Source organism: Schistocerca piceifrons, chromosome 10 (assembly GCF_021461385.2).
Source record: "Schistocerca piceifrons isolate TAMUIC-IGC-003096 chromosome 10, iqSchPice1.1, whole genome shotgun sequence".
Classification (NCBI taxonomy): Eukaryota; Metazoa; Arthropoda; class Insecta; order Orthoptera; family Acrididae; genus Schistocerca; species Schistocerca piceifrons.
The window spans coordinates 86888281-86910326 of record NC_060147.1 but is presented as its reverse complement, the minus strand read 5'-3'; the positions used below and the strand labels follow the sequence as shown (position 1 = coordinate 86910326).

The 22046-nt window shown below is 45.0% G+C and overlaps 1 protein-coding gene across 1 annotated transcript in view; it reads right to left on the bottom strand.

Annotated features, from left to right (window-relative positions):
- Positions 1-21823, bottom strand: part of LOC124718713 (protogenin A-like) — a 416220-nt gene extending 394397 nt beyond the window's left edge. The window contains exon 1 of the mRNA XM_047244333.1: positions 21715-21823. Coding sequence (XP_047100289.1) covers positions 21715-21823 — 109 coding nt within the window. The remainder of the gene's footprint in view (positions 1-21714) is intronic.
- Positions 21824-22046: the final 223 nt, after the last annotated feature.

Here is a 22046-nt window from a genome sequence, read left to right as displayed (position 1 = left end):
TCGTCCATATCATCAAAAATCTCGTGCGGACGTACCAAAACTGAAGCAATAGTGAATTCAGGTCTAGCATCTCATTCACTAGAATTTTGGTGCCAGCGAAGGCTTGAGAATCCGCGAATGGAACAGCCATGTTGGCCTCCCGCGCTGTGACGTCACGGCGGAAGCGAGTTCGGCGTTCCCGATTCCGGGCCCCGCGAAAGGAGCTGTACGCATGCGCAGATGGGGCGCGCGTAATGCGACCTGCCACAACGCTCCGCGCCTGCTGCGTAGGTCGGCGGACAGCGAAGCTCGCTGTTTGGAGGTAGCTGGGGGCCCTGCCGGTGAGACACGCAAGCCCGGCAAATCCTCTACACTGCCCACGCACAGCGGTTGGGTAGTTGATTCGGGAGGAGCGGTCCAAACAACTAGGTCATCGGTCCCATCGAATTAGGGAAGGATGGGGGACGAAGTCGGCTGTGCCCTTTCAAAGGAACCATACCGTCATTTGCCTGAAGTGATTTTGGGAAATCAGGGAGACCGGACGCGGGTTTGAACCGTAGTCCTCCCGAATGCGAGTCCAGTGTGCTAACCACTGCTCCACCTCGCTCGCTCATAAAGTGTTCAATTTATAAAATTTTAAGCCGGCCGAGGTGACCGAGCGGTTCTATGCGCTACAGTCTGGGACCGCGCGACCGCTACGGTCGCAGCTTCTAATCCTGCCTCGGGCATGGATGTATATGGTGTCATTAGTTAGGTTTAGGTAGTTCTAAGTTGACCTCACAAGGGAACCTCCCCATCGCACCCCTCTCAGATTTAGTTATAAGTTGCCACAGTGGATACGCCTTGAAAAACTGAACACAGATCAATCGAGAAAACAGGAAGAAGTTGACTGGAGCTATGAAAAAATAAGCAAAATATACAAACTGAGTAGTTCATGCGCAAGATAGGCAACATCAAGGACACTCTGAGATCAAGAGATCCGTGGTCCCGTGGTTAGCGTGAGCAACTGCTGAACGAGAGGTCCTTGGTTCAAGTCTTCCCTCGTGTAAAAAGTTTAATTTTTTATTTTCGGTTTATGTGTCAAATTCTTATGTTTTCATCACTTTTTTGGGAGTGATTATCACATCCACAAGAGAACCTAAATCGGGCAAGGTAGAAGAATCTTTTTACCCATTCGCCAAGTGTACAAGTTAGGTGGGTCGACAACATATTCCTATCATGTGACGCACATGCCGTCACCAGTGTTGTATAAAATATATCAGACGTGTTTTCCTGGGGAGGAATCGGTTGACCTATGACCTTGCGATCAAATGTTTTCGGTTCCCATTGGAGAGGCACGTCCTTCCGTCAACTAATCGCACGGTTTCGCGGTGCGGTCGCAAAACACAGACACTAAACTTATTACAGTGAACAGAGACGTCACTGAACGAACGTACAGATCATAACTTTGCGAAAATAAAGAAAGTAAACTTTTCGCTCGAGGAAAGACTAGAACCAATGACCTCTCGTTCCGCAGCTGCTCACCCTAACCACGGGACCACGGCGTTCTTGATCTCAGACTATCCCTGATGTTGCATATCTTGCCCATGGACTACTCAGTTTGTATATTTTGCCTATTATTTCATAGTTCCACACAACTTCTTCCTGTTTTCTCGATCGATCTGTGTTCAGTTTTTCAAGGCCTATCCACTGTGCCAGCTTATAATTAAATCTGAGAGGGGTGCGATGGGGAGGTTCCCTTGTCAGAAGACCCATAGTGCTCCGAGCCATTTGAACCATTTATAAAATTTTAGGTGCCAGAAAACACCTCTTCGACCATAGAACACCCCTCCCACAGCATACCAAGTGCAGAAGTATGAAACCGGAATTTCCCTCCAGATACCGCTAACCGTCAGTATAGGGCCCTTGAGACCGCGTCTGCAGCGCCATCTGCCAACGGCTGACGACGAATGTCAACTTACAGTAACTCAAGTTACTTCGGTCGGTATCTGTTTCAAACCCGTAAACATGCCGAGTTTTTTGCCTACGAACTATGATTTGCGGACAGCATTGGTTTTCTGTTACACTACTGGCCATTAAAGTTGCACAACCAAGAAAAAATGCAGATAATAAACGGGTATTCATTGGACAAATATATTATACTAGAAGGGACATGTGATTACATTTTCACGCAATTTGGGCGCATAGATCCTGAGAAATCAGTACACAGAACAACCACCTTCGGCCGTAATAACGGCCTTGATACGCCTGGACATTGAGTCAAACAAAGCTTGGATGACGTATACAGGTACAGCTGCCCATGCAGTTTCAACACGATACGACAGTTCGTCAAGAGTAGTGACTGGCGTATTGTGACGAGCCAGTTGCTCGGCCACCATTGACCAGACGTTTTCAATTGGTGAGACATTTGGAGAATGTGTCGGCCAGGGCAGCTATCTAACATTTTCTGTATCCAGAAAGGCCCGTACAAAACCTGCAACAGGCGGTCGTGCATTATCCTGCTGAAATGTAGGCTTTCGCAGGGATCGAGTGAAGGGTAGAGCCACGGGTCGTAACACATCTGAAATGTAGCGTCCACTGTTCAAAGTGCCGTCATTGGGAACAAGAGATGACCGAGACGTGTAACCAATGGCACCCCATACCATCATACCGCGTGATACGCCAGTATAGCGATGACGAATACACGCTTCCAATGTGCGTTCACCGCGATTTCGCCAAACACGATGCGACCATCATGATGCTGTAAACAGAATCTGGATTCATCCGAAAAAAAAAGACTTTTTGCCATTCGTGCATCCAGGTCGGTGAGTACACCATCGCAGGCGCTCCTGTCTGTGATGCAGCGTCAAGAGTAACCGCAGCCATGGTGTCCGAGCTGATAGTCCATGCTGCTGCAAAAGTCGTCGAACTGTTCGTGCAGATGGTTGCTGTCTTGCAAACGTCCCCATCTGTCGACTCAGGGATCGAGACGTGGCTGCACGATCCCTTACAGCCATGCGGTTAGGATGCCTGTCATCTCGACTGCTAGTAAAACGAGGCCGTTGGGATCCAGCACGGCGTTCCGTATTACCCTCCTGAACCCACCGATTCCATATTCTGCTAATAGTCATCGGATCTCGGCCAACGCGAGCAGCAATGTCGCTATACGATAAACCTCAATCGCGATAGGCTACAATCCGACCTTTATCAAAGTCGGAAACGTGATGGTACGCATTTCTCCTCCTTACACGAGGCATCACAACAACGTTTCACCAGGCAACGCCGGTCAACTGCTGTTTGTGTGTGAGAAATCGGTTGGAAACTTTCCTGATGTCAGCATGTTGTAGGTGTCGCCACCAGCGCCAACCTTGTGTGAATGCATATCACAGTATCTTCTTCCTGTCGGTTAAATTTCGCCTCTGTAGTACGTCATCTTCGTGGTGTAGCAATTTTAATGGCCAGTAGTGTAACACGACAGGCCAGTGTATTTTCAATAGAAAAGATAAGATCCACTTATTAGCCAACAGTGGGGTATACAAAATCACGTGTTCTGATTGTGACAAGTTTTACATCGGTGATTCAGGCAGAGACATAGCAACTAGGCTGGCTGAACATGAACGCAGCTGGAGGTTGTAGAATTTAGACTCCGCATTTGCTGAACATATACTGAGTGAGGGTCACAACTACCATGTCCTTTACTTAGCAAACAAAGGCCGTAAACTCAACCAGCTGAAAGCCCTGGATATTAAGAAAGATCTAGCTAGCTCACAGTCCAGATCTAATCCTAAATGAGCAGATACTAGTCAACACTTGCCCTCTCCTAAACATATGATCATCTCTGTTGTTCATTACTTCCCACACTGTCTGTTCCTACATGTTCCCATTTTCCTGTATTCATTAAGGTCTTTTGTTTTACTGAAGTTTTCTATGTATTCGAAATAGACTGTAGTTTCAACTGTCAAGGCTTTATTTTAACTGGTACTTGTATTACTGTCCATGTTTAACACCTCTTGTAGTTGTCTTATCAAATATTGTTTATATATTACTTGGTTCATTTATTTAATGCAAACTGTTAACATAGCCACAGTTCTAAATATAATGTTAATGTTAAAATGCAGTACCACGACACACTCAAAGATTGCATTATGTTCCCTTCTACTCCTCCATTTTCCTGCATTTATTTATTTTTGTTTGTCTTATTGACATTGCTTAAGTTCCTTCTGTATTCTGTAGTTACACTGATAATTGTTTCTTCTTGTAATTGGTTGGTGTATCACTCTCCATGTTTTATACCTCCTGATGTAGCCTTGTCAAGTACTAATTTTATGTTATTTTATTAGTTTTGTTTATTAATATAAACTGTTGTATAGGTATGGTGTTCCTATTTTGTATTAAAGTTCTTCCTAACTACTCCATTTTTATTTATTTACTGTTCAATTTTTTACTTTTTCTTTGCATTACCACCACATGTCAAAGATGTAACTTACTGTATGTTTCTGCTTCAGTCTACACGTGTTACTTCTCTTAGAATGTTGTTTGCAAACACTGTACCTTCTTTGGTGACAATACTCAGTAAATGTCTGAAGATGGTCTTGTAAGCCGAAAGCCGGTCAACACAATAAAAGTAATACTGTAGAACAAAAGCAAACTGGTGCTTTTCATTTAAGATACTGAAACTCGATAGGAACTATCGGAACAATTGCATGTGAAGCAGAAAGCCGTTTCTCTTCGGTTGAAAGCAATGGCAAAGGTGCAGAAAGTGGGAAAATGGATTCCGCTTGAAGTGAATGAAAGACAGCAAGCAAATCGAAAGAGCACTTGTGAAATAATATTCTTCTCGGGTGTGCAGCCGGATCATAACGTCATATTGACACAATATTTCAGCGGTGAACCTGGCCGCCATCTTCAGGTGAGAGTGCTGGTACACGATCTCGCCGGAATTGACTTCTCAGCGCAAGCGGCGGCCCCTAAATAGGCCGCAGAAGGCCCACAACGCGTGTGCGAGAAGGTGCCGTAACTGCCCTCGCGCCGCCAGTGGTGGAAACAGGCGAAATCGAGATATCGCTATCAAAAATTAAAAATTATTCCGATGATCGAAACAGAGACCGTTGTTTTTTAATGTCTGATATCACCGGGTTCCTACTTAAAAGGTAACCCTTGTCTCTATTAATAAGATTTTCAGATAAACGAATCTCTATGGATTCTTTTAAAACACAGTCCCAATCAGTCCAGTGAAACTGTCAGAGAAAAAGCCTGTACCTTGCAAAAGGTGGGGTAGAAGATTTTATTTTTTTAACTCGTTCATATTGTTGAAAAGGTTAGAAAACCAAGTTTCACCAACAAAATTTTTCTTGGGAAAACTTTCTGCAGTCAAAAAACTTCGAAAATGTCGGCCTTTTTCAGTTTCTTCAAAATATCTCAGTTTCATTTGCTCCTGTCGCTTTGACGTCTATTTTCTTTTTTAAAGAGCAAAAAATTCTCTACAAATTTGATTTTTATCATTTCTTTCTACTCCCAGTATCTAAGGCGCTACAGCGCGTCAAAAAATACCAATTTTTCAAATTTCGAGCAAAGAATAGTTGGTGACAATTTCCACGAGGTAAAGTTCCGTAGAAAAGATAAAGTTGTGACTCTCCTTTCTGCGTTCAATTCTGTCAAAGCTGGGAGCACTAAAATTACTCCTGTTGATCCTTTAACTCTTTTCCAAAGGATTTGTTTAACGAAACAAAGTGAAGAAGAGTTAAAAGCCTTTCTGAAATATGAACTTGCTCCTTACCCAATGTCCCTATTCTCAGAAAAAGCATGCGAAAAGGCACAAAATCATTCTACAATGCCTTCGTTCCAGTGGAAGATGTGAAGTCAGGTGGACCGAGTAAATGTTTTGTCATTGATGGAGGGTACCTTATCCACAAAGTGACTTGGACTCGAAATGTTTGCTTCAAGTCAATAGCCCAAAGCTATGTTTCTTACCTGCAACGTCATTTTGGATCTCAATTTGGTATTGTATTCGATGGGTATCCATGTAAGGGAGACAAATGTAGCACAAAGAGTGCTGAGAGGATTCGTAGGTCCAAAAAACATTCTTCGGTTGACGTTGTGGTTGAATCAGAGATGGTGAACCAAGTCCCTCAGGACAAGTTCTTGTACAACGAACGAAACAAGATGCGTTTGAGCACACTTCTAAAAAGGAATTTCTGGAGTGTAGCATTGAAGTGCACCAGGCACAAGAAGATTCTGACGTTATGATTGTAACATCTGCCATTTCAAGAACCAAAGATTTTTGTTGTCATTGTAGGAGAAGATGTTGACCTGCTTGTGCTCATGACCGGTTTGGGGCAAGGCACTGAAAACTGATTTTTCTTAAAGCCAGGAAGAGGAAATGCAGAAGACAAGTGGTTTTCCACTGCATCTTACAAGTTTGACAGTGAATATATTCTGTTCACTCACGCCTTTAGCGGATGTGATACAACATCTGCTTCTTTTGGTCAAGGAAAAATTAAGTGCTGCAATATTGTAGCGAAAAATGAACACCTAACCTGAGCGCTTTGCACGTTCAATAAACCACATGCCACCCGTTTAGAAATAATAACAGCAGGAGAACAGGTTACTATCGCATTGTATAGTGGAGGTGTCAGCAGTTCCCACACACTAGACCATTTGCGGTACCAGCTATTCGCCAAGTTTGCCACAAAAAGCAAACTGAATCTTGCACCGTTGCCACCTACACAAGATACTGCACAACATCATTCGTTGCGGACTTACCAACAAGTCCAAAGTTGGATGGGAAACTGCGAACCTCCTGAGAAATGGGGCTGGAATCACAGTGACCATGGTCCAATACCCGTTATAATGAGCCAAGAACCAGCACCTGAAGCACTTCTTCACATTGTTTCATGCTCATGCAAGCTGAACGGTGGCGGAGCGTGCTCCTGCAGAAAAGCGGATTTGAAATGTTCTTCAATTTGCAAGAAATGTATTGGGGTCAACTGCGAAAACGTGCCAAAAATTTTATATGAAGACAGTGAAGAAGATGTTATGGAGGATGTTGAGGAAACCGCTGACCAAATCAACGAACTTGCTGAGGCTGACTCGCTTTTTAAAGAAGAGGTCAATCTGGGATCAACTCTATGTACAGACCCTGAATCCGTAACTCAAGGTATTTCTGGTGACACTGAGGAACCTGGCCCATCAAAACGTTGGACGTGATGCTCATATCTGTCTCAAGTGCGCTAAAGTGCAATATTACAAGTATTACACACCCAGAACTGTCAACATTTTTTAGTAACTGACAATGCATTTTAATTGTAATAAAGCTACTTATTTTTAATGTCAACTGTGTGGATTTTATACACAAGAATAATTACCTACCTAATTAGGTTGCCTATTGCAGCTAATAATAGTTCAGTTTCCTGAGACAATTTATTTTGTGTGTGTGTGTGTGTGTGTGTGTGTGTGTGTGTGTGTGTGTGTGTGTGTCTTAATGATGTATTTTTATATTTATAGTTTTACAAATACCAGGGCTGAGGTGGCCCATAGTGAACTTCAGGTCGTGATGTAAGAATCACAATAGTTGGGTGCCCAGCAATCCTCATGTTGCATACAGAGAAATTGAATACCTGAAAGTGAGGTGGTAAATTCCAACTTATAACATGATGTATGATGTATTTATACTACACAAACACAAACTGAAAAAATATTGTTAAAAAATAAGGTGTCTTGCCACTATGCTCAAAATTTGAAAAATTGCTATTTTTTGAGGAGCTGTAGCGCCTTAGATATTGGGAGTAAAAAAAAATGGCAAGAATCAAATTTGTAGAGAATTTTGTGTTCTTTAAAAAAGAAATTAGACGTTAAAGCGATAGGAGCAAATGAAACTGAGATATTTTGAAAAACTGAAAAAAGTCCGAAATTTTCGGACTGCAGAAAGTTTTCCCAAGCGAAAACTCGGTTTTCTAATCTTTCCAACCATATGAGCGAGTTGAAAAAATAAACTCTTCTACCCCACCTTTTGCAAGGTATATCTACCATATGACTGGACTAAATAGCGAGATGCAGGGGCAACCATTTGTGTCTCGTCATACAGCATGCTATGCCCCTCGGTGAGACAGTGCTCCACCACTGCAGATTTCTCAGGCTGAAGCAGCCGTGTGTGCCGCTGGTGCTCAACACATCGGTCCTGCATGGCCCGGATTGTCTGACCAATGTAAGCCTTCCCACAGTGGCAAGGGATCTTTCTTGAATATTGGTGTGATCTGTGCTACTTTCCAATCTTCAGGAACAGACATTTCGTCAAGTGAGCAGTTGTATATGATTGTTAAGAAGGGCGCTATTGTGTCTGCGTACTCTGACAGGAACCTGATTGGTATTCCATCTGGACTGGAAGACTTGCCTTTCTTAAGTGATTTGTTTCGCAACACCTAAGATATCTACTTTTATGTCAGTCAAGCTAACAGCTGTTCTGGTTTCAATTGGTAGTCATTCTTCCCATGCGCCATTTGAGAGTGTAACAGGGAAAAGAGGTGGGGGGGGGGGGTCAGATAGCGTACCGGAAGCTCCTCCCGCCCCACACAGTTATTTGGCTTGACGAGTATAAATATAGATGTACACTGATCAGCCAGAATATTATGACCACCTACCTAATAGCCGGTATGTCCACCTTCGTCACGGATAACAGCGGTGACGCGTCGTGCCATGAATGAAACCTTGGTAGGTCGCTGGGGGGGAGCTGGCACCACATGGACACACACAAGCTCGGACACCACGTTCAATCACATTCCAGATGTGTTCGATCGGGTTCAGATCTGGCGAGTTCGGGGGCCAGCACGTCAACTGCAACTCGCCACTGTGTTCTCGATCCATTCCGTCCGCCTTGTGACACGGCGCATTGCCTTACTGAAAAATGCCACTACCGTCCGGAAACACGATCGTCATGAAGGGGTGTCACGAACTCCACCGGACGCCCATGTCAATATTCCCCAGAGCACAATAGAGCCGCCGCCAGCTTGTCCTCGTCCTGCAATACAAATGTCACGGAGCTGCTCCCCTAGAAGACGACGGATTTGCGCCTTTCCATCGGAATGATGAAGGTATCGGGATTCATCAGAGCATGGAACACTCTGCCACTGCGCCGATATCTAGTGCCGATGGTCTCGCGGCCACATCAGTCGTACGAGGGCAGTTCAATAATGCAACACATTTTTTTCTGAAACAGGGGTTGTTTTATTCAGCATTGAAATACACCAGGTTATTCCCCAATCTTTTAGCTACACAACACTATTTTTCAACGTAATCTCCATTCAATGCTACGGCCTTACGCCACCTTGAAATGAGGGCCTGTATGCCTGCACGGTACCATTCCACTGGTCGATGTCGGAGCCAACGTCGTACTGCATCAATAACTACTTCATCATCCGCGTAGTGCGTCCCACGGATTGCGTCCTTCATTGGGCCAAACATATGGAAATCCGACGGTGCGAGATCGGGGCTGTAGGGTGCATGAGGAAGAACAGTCCACTGAAGTTTTGTGAGCTCCTCTCGGGTGCGAAGACTTGGGTGAGGTCTTGCGTTGTCATGAAGAAGGAGAAGTTCGTTCAGATTTTTGTGCCTACGAACACGCTGAAGTCGTTTCTTCAATTTCTGAAGAGTAGCACAATACACTTCAGAGTTGATCGTTTGACCATGGGGAAGGACATCGAAAAGAATAACCCCTTCAGCGTCCCAGAAGACTGTAACCATGACTTTACCGGCTGAGGGTATGGCTTTAAACTTTTTCTTGGTAGGGGAGTGGGTGTGGCTCCACTCCATTGATTGCCGTTTTGTTTCAGGTTCGAAGTGATGAACCCATGTTTCATCGCCTGTAACAATCTTTGACAAGAAATTGTCACCCTCAGCCACATGACGAGTAAGCAATTCCGCACAGATGGTTCTCCTTTGCTCTTTATGGTGTTCGGTTAGACAACGAGGGACCCAGCGGGAACAAACCTTTGAATATCCCAACTGGTGAACAATTGTGACAGCACTACCAACAGAGATGTCAAGTTGAGCACTGAGTTGTTTGATGGTGATCCGTCGATCATCTCGAACGAGTGTGTTCGCACGCTCCGCCATTGCAGGAGTCACAGCTGTGCACGGCCGGCCCGCACGCGGGAGATCAGACAGTCTTGCTTGACCTTGCGGCGATGATGACACACGCTTTGCCCAACGACTCACCGTGCTTTTGTCCACTGCCAGATCACCGTAGACATTCTGCAAGCGCCTATGAATATCTGAGATGCCCTGGTTTTCCGCCAAAAGAAACTCGATCACTGCCCGTTGTTTGCAACGCACATCCGTTACAGACGCCATTTTAACAGCTCCGTACAGCGCTGCCACCTGTCGGAAGTCAATGAAACTATACGAGACGAAGCGGGAATGTTTGAAAATATTCCACAAGAAATTTCCGGTTTTTTCAACCAAAATTGGCCGAGAAGAAAAATGTGTTGCCTTACTTATTGAACTGCCCTCGTAGTTGTGACGTCGTGGTGTTAACATTCGTACACTGGAACATGCATGGGTCAACGGCTGCGGAGGCCCATCGTTAGGAGTGTTCGGTGCACTGTGTGTTCAGACACACACACACACACACACACACACACACTTGTACTCCTCTCAGCATTAACGTCTGATGTTAGTTCCGCCTACCTCTTCTATCAACCGTCGTCTGTAATAAGGTGTGGCCTCCCAAAATGGCTCTGAGCATCCGTGGTCATCAGTCCCCTAGAACTTACAACTACTTAAACCTAACTAACCTAAGGACATCACAGACATCCATGCCCGAGGCAGGATTCGAACCTGCGACCGTAGCAGTCGCGCGATTTCGGTCTGAGCGCCTAGAACCGCTAGACCACCGCGGCCGGCCCCCACACCACAACGTCTTGAGGTGGTTTCTCACAATCATCACACTCCTCGAACACCTGACAAGTGGTGCCGAGCCTGCGGTCCATCACATAGATCGCGCGCCTTCTCCACTCCACCCACGGACCGCACGCTCACTGACAAGACATGCACCGTACCTGTGTCCGAGCAGCAGTCATTTCTCGCCAGGTTATCTATCGCATGGACGCGTTTATCTCGGCAGTAGGTCGGTAGAATGGAAAAGAAAACTGAGAATGCGCTAGGTGACGATCAGTTTGGCTTTAGGAAAAGTAAAGGGACGAGAGAGGCAATTCTGACATTACGGCTAATAATGGAAGCAAGGCTAAAGAAAAATCAAGACACTTTCATAGGATCTGTCGACCTGGAAAAAGCGTTCGACGATATAAAATGGTGCAAGCTGTTCGAGATTCTGAAAAAAGTAGGGGTAAGCTATAGGGAGAGACGGGTCATATACAATATGTACAACAACCCAGAGGGAATAATAAGAGTGGACGATCAAGAACGAAGTGCTCGTATTAAGAAGGGTGTAAGACAAGGCTGTAGCCTTTCGCCCCTACTCTTCAATCTGCACATCGAGGAAGCAATGATGGAAATAAAAGAAAGGTTCAGGAGTGGAATTAAAATACAAGGTGAAAGGATATCAATGATACGATTCGCTGATGACATTGCTATCCTGAGTTAAAGTGAAGAAGAATTAAATGATCTGCTGAACGGAATGAACAGTCTAATGAGTACACAGTATGGTTTGAGAGTAAATCGGAGAAAGACGAAGGTAATGAGAAGTAGTAGAAATGAGAACAGCGAGAAACTTAACATCAGGATTGATGGTCACGAAGTCAATGAAGTTAAGGAATTCTGTTACCTAGGCAGCAAAATAACCAATGACGGACGGAACAAGGACGACATCAAAGCAGACTCGCAAAAAAGGCATTTCTGGCCAAGAGAAGTCTACTAACATCAAATACGGGCCTTAATTTGAGGAAGAAATTTCTGAGGATGTACGTCTGGAGTACAGCATTGTATGGTAGTGAAAAATGGACTGTGGGAAAACCGGAACAGAAGAGAATCGAAGCATTTGAGATGTGGTGCTATAGACGAATGTTGAAAATTAGGTGGACTGATAAGGTAAGGAATGAGGAGGTTCTACGCAGAATCGGAGAGGAAAGGAATATGTGGAATACACTGATAAGGAGAAGGGACAGGATGATAGGACATCTGCTAAGACATGAGGGAATGACTTCCATGGTCCTAGAGGGAGCTGTAGAGGGCAAAAACTGTAGAGGAAGACGGAGATTGGAATACGTCAAGCAAATAATTGAGGACGTAGGTTGCAAGTGCTACTCTGAGATGAAAAGGTTAGCACAGGAAAGGAATTCGTGGCGGGCCGCATCAAATAAGTCAGCAGACTGATTGAAAAAAAAGAGAGAGAGAGAGAAAAGAAATGGTCGGTAGTCATAATGTTCAGAGTAGATCTAGACAGCGAGCGAGCCTGAGTGATGAGGCGTGGGTGGACGTCCACAACTTTGTCGTCTACTCCCTATTCCAACATCAAATGCCTCTGAGCACTTTGGGACTTAACTTCTGAGGTAATTAGTCCCTTAGACTTAGAACTACTTAAACCTAACTAACCTAAGGACATTACACACATCCATCCCCGAGGCAGGATTCGAACCTGCGACCGTAACGGTGTGATCTGTGCTACTTTCCAACAGACATTTCGTCAAGTGAGCAGTTGTATATGATTGTTAAGAAAGGCGCTATTGTGTCTGCGTACTCTGACAGGAACCTGATTGGTATTCCATCTGGACCGGAAGACTTGCCTTTCTTAAGTGATTTGAGTTGTTTCGCAACACCTAAGATATCTACTTTTATGTCAGTCAAGCTAACAGCTGTTCTGGTTTCAATTGGTAGTCATTCTTCCCATACGCCATTCGAGAGTGTAACAGGGAAAAGAGGGGGGGGGGGGGGGGTCAGATAGCGTACCGGAAGCTCCTCCCGCCCCACACAGCCGGACACCCCCAGAAACATACATTTTTCATATTAGGTGCATTGTGCTGCTACCTACTTCCAGGTACTGCATGTCAGCGACCTCAGTAGTCATTATACACCGTGAGGGAGCAGAATGGGGCGCTCCGCGGAACTGACGGACTTCGAACGTGGTCAGGTGATTGGGTGCCACTTGTGTCGTACGTCTGAACGCGAGATTTCCACACTCTTATCCTTAGATCCACTGTTTCCGATGTGATAGTGAAGTGGAAACGTGAAGGGACACGTGCAGCACAAAAGCGTACTGGCCGACCTCGTCTGTTGACTGACAGAGACCGCCGACAGTTGAAGAGGGTCGTAATGTGTAATAGGCAGACATCTATCCAGACCATCACACAGGAATTCCAAACTGCACCAGGATGCATTGCAAGTACTATGACGCGAAAGTCGACCATCTTCGACGATTCGGAGTCGCTGGCTTCCGGGCACCGGCCCACAACTGTCTGCCCGTGACAAATTTGTTCACGTCATTGGGTATCTCAACCTGCGGCCCGTATCACCGCTACAATGATTTCCCATTCCTCTGCGCTCTTCTTACACAGGGTGAAAATTACTAAAGCCGACAAAGTCTGCGAGTTGCACGCGACTCCAAAACAAATATTTTTCTCTGATATAATTTTCTGGGAGCATTATTTAATCAGATCCCATTGCCTCTTCACTTATCCTCGGACGGGTAAAAAAAATCCCCAGAGTTCCTGGCTAAAAATGTGCTTTTATGTGTGTGAAAATACACTTTTCCGTGTCAAGTGACAATGTACACCATGTGATTAGAACTATCCGGACACCTGGCTGAAAATGACTAACAAGTTTGTGGCGCCCTCCATCGGTAACGCTGGAATTCAATATTCTTAGCCTTGATGACACCTTCCACTCTAGCAGGCATACGTTCAATCAGGTGCTGGAAGGTTTCTTGGGGAATGGCAGCCCATTCTTCACGAGGTATTGCACTAAGGAGATATATCGATGTCGGTTGGTGAGACCTGCAACGAAATCGGCGTTCCAAAACATCCCAAAGGTGTTCTGTAGGATTCAGGTCAGGACTCTGTGCAGGAGAGTCCATTACAGGGATGTTGTTGTCGTGTAACTACTCCGCTACAGTCCGTGCATTATGAACGGGTGCTCGATCGTTTTGTTAGATACAATCGCCATCCCTGAATTGCTCTTCAACAGTGGGAAGCAAGAACGTGCTTAAAACATCAATGTAGGCCTGTGCTGCGATAGTGCCACGCAAAACAACAAGAGGTGCAAGCCCCCTCCATGAAAACCACAACCACACCATAACACCACCGCCTCCGAATTTTACTGTTGGCACTACACACGTTGGCAGATGACGTCCACCGGGCATTCGCCATACCCACATCCTGCCATTGGATCGCCGCATTGTGTACCGTGATTCGTCGCTCCACAGAACGTTTTTCCACTGTGCAATGGTCCAATCTTTACGCTCCTTACACCAAACGAGGCGTCGTTTGGGAATTACCAGCGTGATGTGTGGCTTATGAGCAGCCGCTCGACCATGAAATCCAAGTTTTCTCACCTGCCGCCTAACTGTCATAGTGCTTGCAATGGATCCTGGTGCAGTTTGGAATTCCTGTGTGATGGTCTGGATAGATGTCTGCCTATTACACATTACGACCCTCTTCAAGTGTCGGCGGTCTCTGTCAGACAACAGACGATGTCGGTCTGTACTATTTTCTGCTGTACGTGTCCTTTCACGTTTCCACTTCACTATCAAATTCGGAACAGTGGACTTAGGGAAGTTTGGGACTGTGGAAATCTCGCGTACAGACTTATGGCACAAGTGGCACCCAATCACCTGACCACGTTCGAAGTCCGTGAGTTCCGCGGAGCGCCCCATTCTGCTCCCTCACGGTGTCTAATGACTACTGAGGTCGCTTACATGCAGTACCTGGAAGTAGGTGGCAGCGCAATGCACCTAATATGAAAAATGTATGTTTCTGGTGGTGTCCGGATATTTTTGATCATATAGTGTATTTTCCCTCGGAGCTGTAAAACTCACAAATCCTTTGAATCGTAAAGGTTTTATACACCAGCGTACAACTTGCCGCCACTATGGGAAACGAAATCCACAAAACAAACGACGCGTTTTGGAACGATCTTTGATACGCGGCAACATGTACACTGGATATTTTCGTGTAACGCAAGTATAAATACGAATTCCATCAAATACAGCACGGTGGCTTCCGAAGCACTGAACTCGAGATTGCGTAGCGCTATTTTCTGACGTAGCTCACGTCACGTGATCTCGCGAGCTAATGACAGTAGATATTCAGAACATAGGACACGTGATGTAATTATTCAATAGTAATATCACTGTTAGGTAGTGCGAACACACAAACAGGAAAAGTTAACGGTTTATGCGAGGGTAATCCCGAAAGTAAGGTCTCCTATTTTTTATAGGTACACAGACCTGTTTATTTCTACAATGCTTTAGATCAGTTTACAGCTTGAACATTTAGGTATTTTTCGGCATTATCACCATTTCTGTCGATGCATTTTTGTAGACGCTGTGGCAGTTTTTGTAAGCCCATGGCACACCAGCTCGCCGCCATGCTGTTCGGAAATTTGTGAGCCTCTTCTTTCACCTCGTCGTCGGAGCTGAATCGCTGGGACTACAATTAACGCTGACAGGTACTGTGAGAGACTGAAAAAACTCAAACGGACAATTCAGAACCGGAGGAGAGGAATGTTGAGCAAGGGCGTACACATTCTCCATGACAACGCTCGCCAACACATCGCTCGGCAAACCGTTGCTCTCCTGCAACAGTTTCAGTGGAACACAATCACCCACCCACATTATAGTCCTGATTTGGCGCCGAGTGACTATCACCTGTTCCCTAGGTTAAAAGAACATTTGGCCGGAAAGCGATTCAGCTCCGACGACGAGGTAAAAGAAGAGGTTCATAACCTTCTGAACAGCATGGCGGCGAGCTGGTATGACATGGGCATACAAATACTGCCGCAGTGTCTACAAAAATGCATCGACAGTAATGGTGATTATATCTAAAAACAGCTAAATGTTCAAGCTGTAAACCGATGTAAACTACTGTAGAAATAAACAGGTCATTGTACTTATTAAAAAAATAGGAGTCCTTACTTTTGGGATTACCCTCGTATTAATATACATACAGTACAGCCACGAGAAAAGCTAAGTTTTCACATATAATATTCAACTTATTTTAGTATCTGTTACCCTTTAAAATGTATTAAACAGAAATGTGCCAGTTAAGTTTTAAATAAGGCTCTGTGATTTCAGAAATTCATCGCATATTCTCACAGGTAACATAAGTCATCTTGTGCAAAAAGGAAATTTACTTTGAAAGTAAACGCAATATTTTTCTGTGACCTGTTAGAAATGTAAACAGTTATGACGTCACGCTCAACGAAAGCACTTTCTTTTTTATAAAGTACAGTCTTCGTCCTAAAGCCTTTGACACATTTTGCTGTCGGCAGACGCTTTTGTGTGCACTGTATTTTGTTGTTGTAAATGGCGCATTTTCTTCGCAACTGAAGTTTTATTTTGGTGTTATTCTCTCGTTTATGTTTTATTCTGCTGTGTTATTCTTCTGAAGCGGGCTGAAGTAAAATTCTTGTTAGAGTATCAGTTCTTACCAGCCAAAATTACAAAAATTTACATGAAAACTAACAACTACTACTACTACTACTACTACTACTACTACTACTACTCTGTCCATTGCTGCTATCCGCCATCCGGCCACATCTATTGACGCTTGGTTTAAATCTTCGTGGAGTCCATCCCTCCAACGCTTCTTGGGTCTCCCTGGCGGTCTCTTTCCTGTAGGTGTGAAATCCAGGAGCTTCCGAGGCCATCTGTGATCCTCCATCCGGGCCACATGGCCGGCCCACTGCATTCGTTTGGCCTTGACAGTTTCTGCTCTGTTGGGCTGCTGGTATAGTTCCTCAAGCTCTTGGTTGTATCTGATCCTCCATTCCCCTGTATCTGCATCCAGAACCGGACCGAAGATCTTCCGAAGCACTTTTCTCTCAAAATCAAGGAGCTTATGGAAGTCCTGTTTCCGGATACTCCATGTCTCACAGCCATATAAAACAACAGGCTGGATCAGGGTTTTGTACAGTCGAATCTTGAACAGTCTGGAGAGATATTTGGACCGAAGCAGTTGTGCTAGGCTGTGGTAAGATCGGTTTCCTGCTTGTATTCTGGAATTGATCTCTGCTTCACATGACGAGTTCTCAGTGAAAAGTGCACCTAGGTATTTCAATTCTTGTACTCTCTTGAAGGAATGGTCCCCAACCTGCAGTGGTTGTAGATGATCAGCCGTCTGACAATGACCACGCGTCATAACGAGGTACTCTGTCTTGGCTTCGTTTATGTTTAGCCCAAATTTGCAGGCAGCCTCCTTTAGTGCTTTGGTCATTTGCTCCAATTCCTCTTCCGACCTAGAGAGTAAACAGATGTCGTCTGCATAGGCTAAGTATGCCAGTCTCTTTCCTTCGATTTCAATCCCTTCATTCTCTTGGAAGGTCTCGCATACGATCTTCTCAAGAGCAAAGTTGAACAGGATAGGGGACAACCCATCTCCTTGCCTGAGTCCTGTCACAATTTCAAAGTCCTCAGTTACGCGATTTCCCATCTGCACCTTTGCACGTGTTTCGTTCATACAGATCTTTATCAGATTGATGAATTTCTCTACTATGCCAAACTCCCTTAAACAGTTGAGCAGGCTCTTGCGATGTATGCAATCATAGGCTAAACTGAAAACTAAAACAATGAAAAATTCTCGGAACTGTAAAAAAATTCTCGGAACTGTAAAAAATTCTCGTACTTTTCTCGGATTTCCCAGTTGTCGGGGGGGGGGGGGGCGTTTACACCCTGTTTATACTGATTTGTTGTCGCACTTATTCTTATTGTACGGACAGAGGCCACACTTCACTCTTCAACTGTAGTGGCTGTTTAACATTCAGATTTACTTGTACGTATGGACCTAGCATACTACTTGTTTACTAAGGGAACAATGCACCTGGAGTGCGTACACCGCTCATGGTTGGTGCTTACTACAAAGCGACGTCGTTCAACATCCACAATTCACGTGTTTGGAGGGCGTTTAATCCACCTGCCACATTTACACGCGCTCATGAAGTACGCTTCTACGCGAATGTGAGGGCAACTGTTGTTGGTGGCTGATTAGTTGCGTCATATCTCCTACCTACGCCGTTAAATGGCAGGCATTATTACAACAATTTTCCCGCCAGAGCATTTCCAGAGTTGCTGAATGACATGCCACTAGCCACAAGACAACGCATGTGGTTCCAGCATAGCCGTCCCATTTGAGTCGTCCTTTGCAATGATTCTTGATCCGACTGTTTCCGATAAAGTGGATTGGCAGAGGTGGTCCGGCACCGAGGCCTAATCGATCACCTGACTTGACCCCTCTGGAATTTTTGTGTGGGGAGAGAGAAAACCCCTGTCGAATCAGAAAAGGATATGAAACTTCCTGGCACATTACAACTGTGTGCTGGACCGAGACTGGAACTCGGGACCTTTGCCTTTCGCGGGCAAGTGTTCTACCATCTGAGCTACCCAAGCACGACTCACGCCCCGTCCTCAAAGCTTTACTTCTGCCAGTACCTCGTCTCCTAGCTTCCATACTTTACAGAAGCTCTCCTGCGAACCATGCAGAACTAGCACTCCTCAAAGAAAGGATACTGGGGAGACATGGCTTAGCCACAGCCAGGGGGATGTTTCCAGAATGAGATTTTCACTCTGCAGCGGAATGTACGCCGATATGAAACATCCTGGCAGATTAAAACTGTGTGCCGGACCGAGACTCGAACTCATGACCTTCGCAGGAGAGCTTCTGTAAAGTATGGAAGCTAGGAGACGAGGTACTGGCAGAAGTAAAGCTGTGAGGACGGGGCGTGAGTCGTGCTGGGGTAGCTCAGATGGTAGAGCACTTGCCCGCGAAAGGCAAAGGTCCCGAGTTCCAGTCTCGGTCCAGCACACAGTTGTAATCTGCCAGGAAGTTTCATATCAGCACACACTCCGCTGCGGAGTGAAAATGTCATTCTAGAAAAGGATATGTTTGCCCGGATAGCAGCAGCGGCAAGACAAATTAAGGATCCTCTGCTGTCTTTGACCGTGTTAGACGGAACAGACCCGTTGGTGCCATTTTTGAAGGAACTATAGTGTTAATGCAGTTCTCTCTTGGTACTAAAGAATTAAGAATTATTTGTGCGACTTTTTGTCGGCTGTAAGAAAGATTTGATGTCTTTGTAAAATAGGGCCTCCCCAGAGAACGCAGACGAGTTGAACGCCTTCCTGATACATCTCAACAGCATCAGTCCGAAAATCCAACGAACTAAGGAGACAAGGAATAATGGCGAACTGAATTTTTTGCATGTATCTGGTATCAAGAGAGGGGGTGGGGAATTGGGCCATTCAGGATACAGAAAAGCAACACATACTGACTGCTGCCTTCATATAGATTCTAACCACCACCCCAGACAAAAAAAATGCATGTTCTACATCTACATCCATACTCCGCAAGCCACCTGACGGTGTGTGGCGGAGGGTACCTTGAGTACCTCTATCGGTTCTCCCTTCTATTCCAGTCTCGTGTTGTTCGTGGAAAAAAAGATTGTCGGTTCGCCTTTGTGTGGGCTCTAAACTCTCTTCCAGTTGCTGACCTATATTGTAGCTAAATGATAAAGCATCTTTCTTTCTGTGTATTCGCAGCACATTACACTTGTCTACATTGAGATTCAATTGCCGTTCCCTGCATCATGCGTCAATTCGTTGCAGATCCTCCTGTATTTCAGTACAATTTTCCATTGTTACAACCTCTCGATATACTACAGCATCATCTGCAAAAAGCCTCAGTGAACTTCCGATGTCATCCACAAGGTCATTTATATATATTGTGAATAGCAACGGTCCTACGACACTCCCCTGCGACACACCTGAAATCACTCTTACTTCGGCAGACTTTTCTCCATTGAGAATGACATGCTGCGCTCTTTTATCTAGGACCTCTTCAATCCAATCACACAATTGATCCAATAATCCATATGCACTTACTTTGTTCATTAAACGACTGTGGGGAGCTGTATCAAACGCCTTGCGGAAGTCAAGAAACACGGCATCTACCTGGGAACCCGTGTCTATGGCCCTCTGACCTTGTTATACACTACGCAGAAAATTTGTGAACCGACTTATTTAAAACACGAGATTCAATATTTTCGGTCGACATTCGAAAAGAATGGTTGTTCTAACACGGAGATAGATCGAGCACTTCGCCCTAGGGGAAGAACCAGGATCAACGAGGAACTATGGCCGCCTAACAGGAAAGTTTTCCTTCCGTTCTTCAGTAAGATTACAGACCCCACTGCGAAAGTTTTGAGCAAGTACGGTGTGGAACTATCTTCTGACCCACCAAGAAGATAAAGGAATGTTTAAGATCGGCAAAAGATATGCGACGTCTTTTGGCTACACCGGCTACTTCTTGTAGCAGTAGACTAGTTTGTAATGTTAACACTCTTATGGTAGAACGCAAGAGGAATTGCCGCCTGCGACATAGGATAAATCGGACGTAGCGGGACGTGTTTAGCAAGCGGGTGATCACGAAATAAACTTCAGCGAGAAAACATCGCACTATCATGCGCGCATGTGCAGAAAGGCTATAGAGATTTGAAAAAAAAACAGTAAACAGAAAAGAACAAGTCTTAGGTTAGATAAAATCTGGATGTCAACGTCTTTTTTTTGCATGGATACTCTACAAATCACATTCAAGTGCCTGCCAGAGGGTTCATCGAACCACCTTCACATTTCTCTATTATTCCAATCTCGTATAGCGCGCGGAAAGAATGAACAACTATATCTTTCCGTACGAGCTCTGATTTCCTTTATTTTATCGTGGTGATCGTTTCTCCCTATGTCGGTCAGTGTCAACAAAATATTTTCGCATTCGGAGGAGAAAGCTGGTGATCGGAATTTCGTGAGAAGATTCCGTCGCAACGAAAAACGCCTTTCTTTTTATGATGTCCTGCCCAAATCCTGCATCATTTCTGTGACACTCTCTCTCATATTTCGCGATAATACAAACGTGCTCCCTTTCTTTGAACTTTTTCGATGTACTTCGTCAGTCCTATCTGGTAAGGATCCCAAACCGCGCAGCAGTATTCTAAAAGAGGACGGACAAGCGTAGTGTAGGCAGTCTCCTTAGGAGGTCTGTTACATTTTCTAAGTGTCCTGCCAATAAAACGCAGTCTTTGGTTAGCCTTCCCCCCAACATTTTCTGGGTGTTCCTTCCAATTTAAGCTGTTCGTAACTGTAATACCTAGGTATTTAGTTGAATTGACAGCTTTTACATTAGACTGATTCATCGTGTAAACGAAGTTTAACGAGTTCCTTTTAGCACTCGTGTGGATGACCTCACACTTTTCGTTATTTAGAGTCAACTGCACCACTCAGATATTTTTCCTAAATCGTTTTGCAGTTTGGTTTTGGTCTTCTGATGACTTTATTAGTCGATAAACGACAGCGCCATCTGCAAACAACCAAAGACGGCTGCTCAGATGGTCTCCAAAATCGTTTATATAGATAAGGAACAGCAAAGGGCCTATAACACTACCTTGGGGAACGCCAGAAATCACTTCTGTTTTACTCGATGACGTTGCAGTGTAAGAATGACGATCGATTACTTTCAATCGGGAATGTTGGAGTTACCAGAGATGATCTCTTCGCTGACGTCATGTGAAGGACATTTTGTTTTCACTAGCTCATTATTTATGACCCACCGTCTAATTTCTTATGGTGGGTCGTATGTTGCCACTTAGTCGCCATGACTGGGTCCAGGGTCCGGTGTGACAAAGTAACACCACCCCCACCACCACCACCGTTGCCCATGTCCCGCCACGTGGAGGCGGGCTCTATTTGTTTACATCCATTTGATGCCCCTTTTTTTTTTTTTTTGACTGTGGTGCTTCTACGCTTCCTATATTGTATTGTATTGTATATTAACCGGGGAGCTAGAAACGACAGAGAGGCTCCGTCCCCGCCACAGTCGCAGTGGTCCACAACCCCACGACGACTACCGCAGTCCACTTCACCCCTCCGCCGCCCCACACCG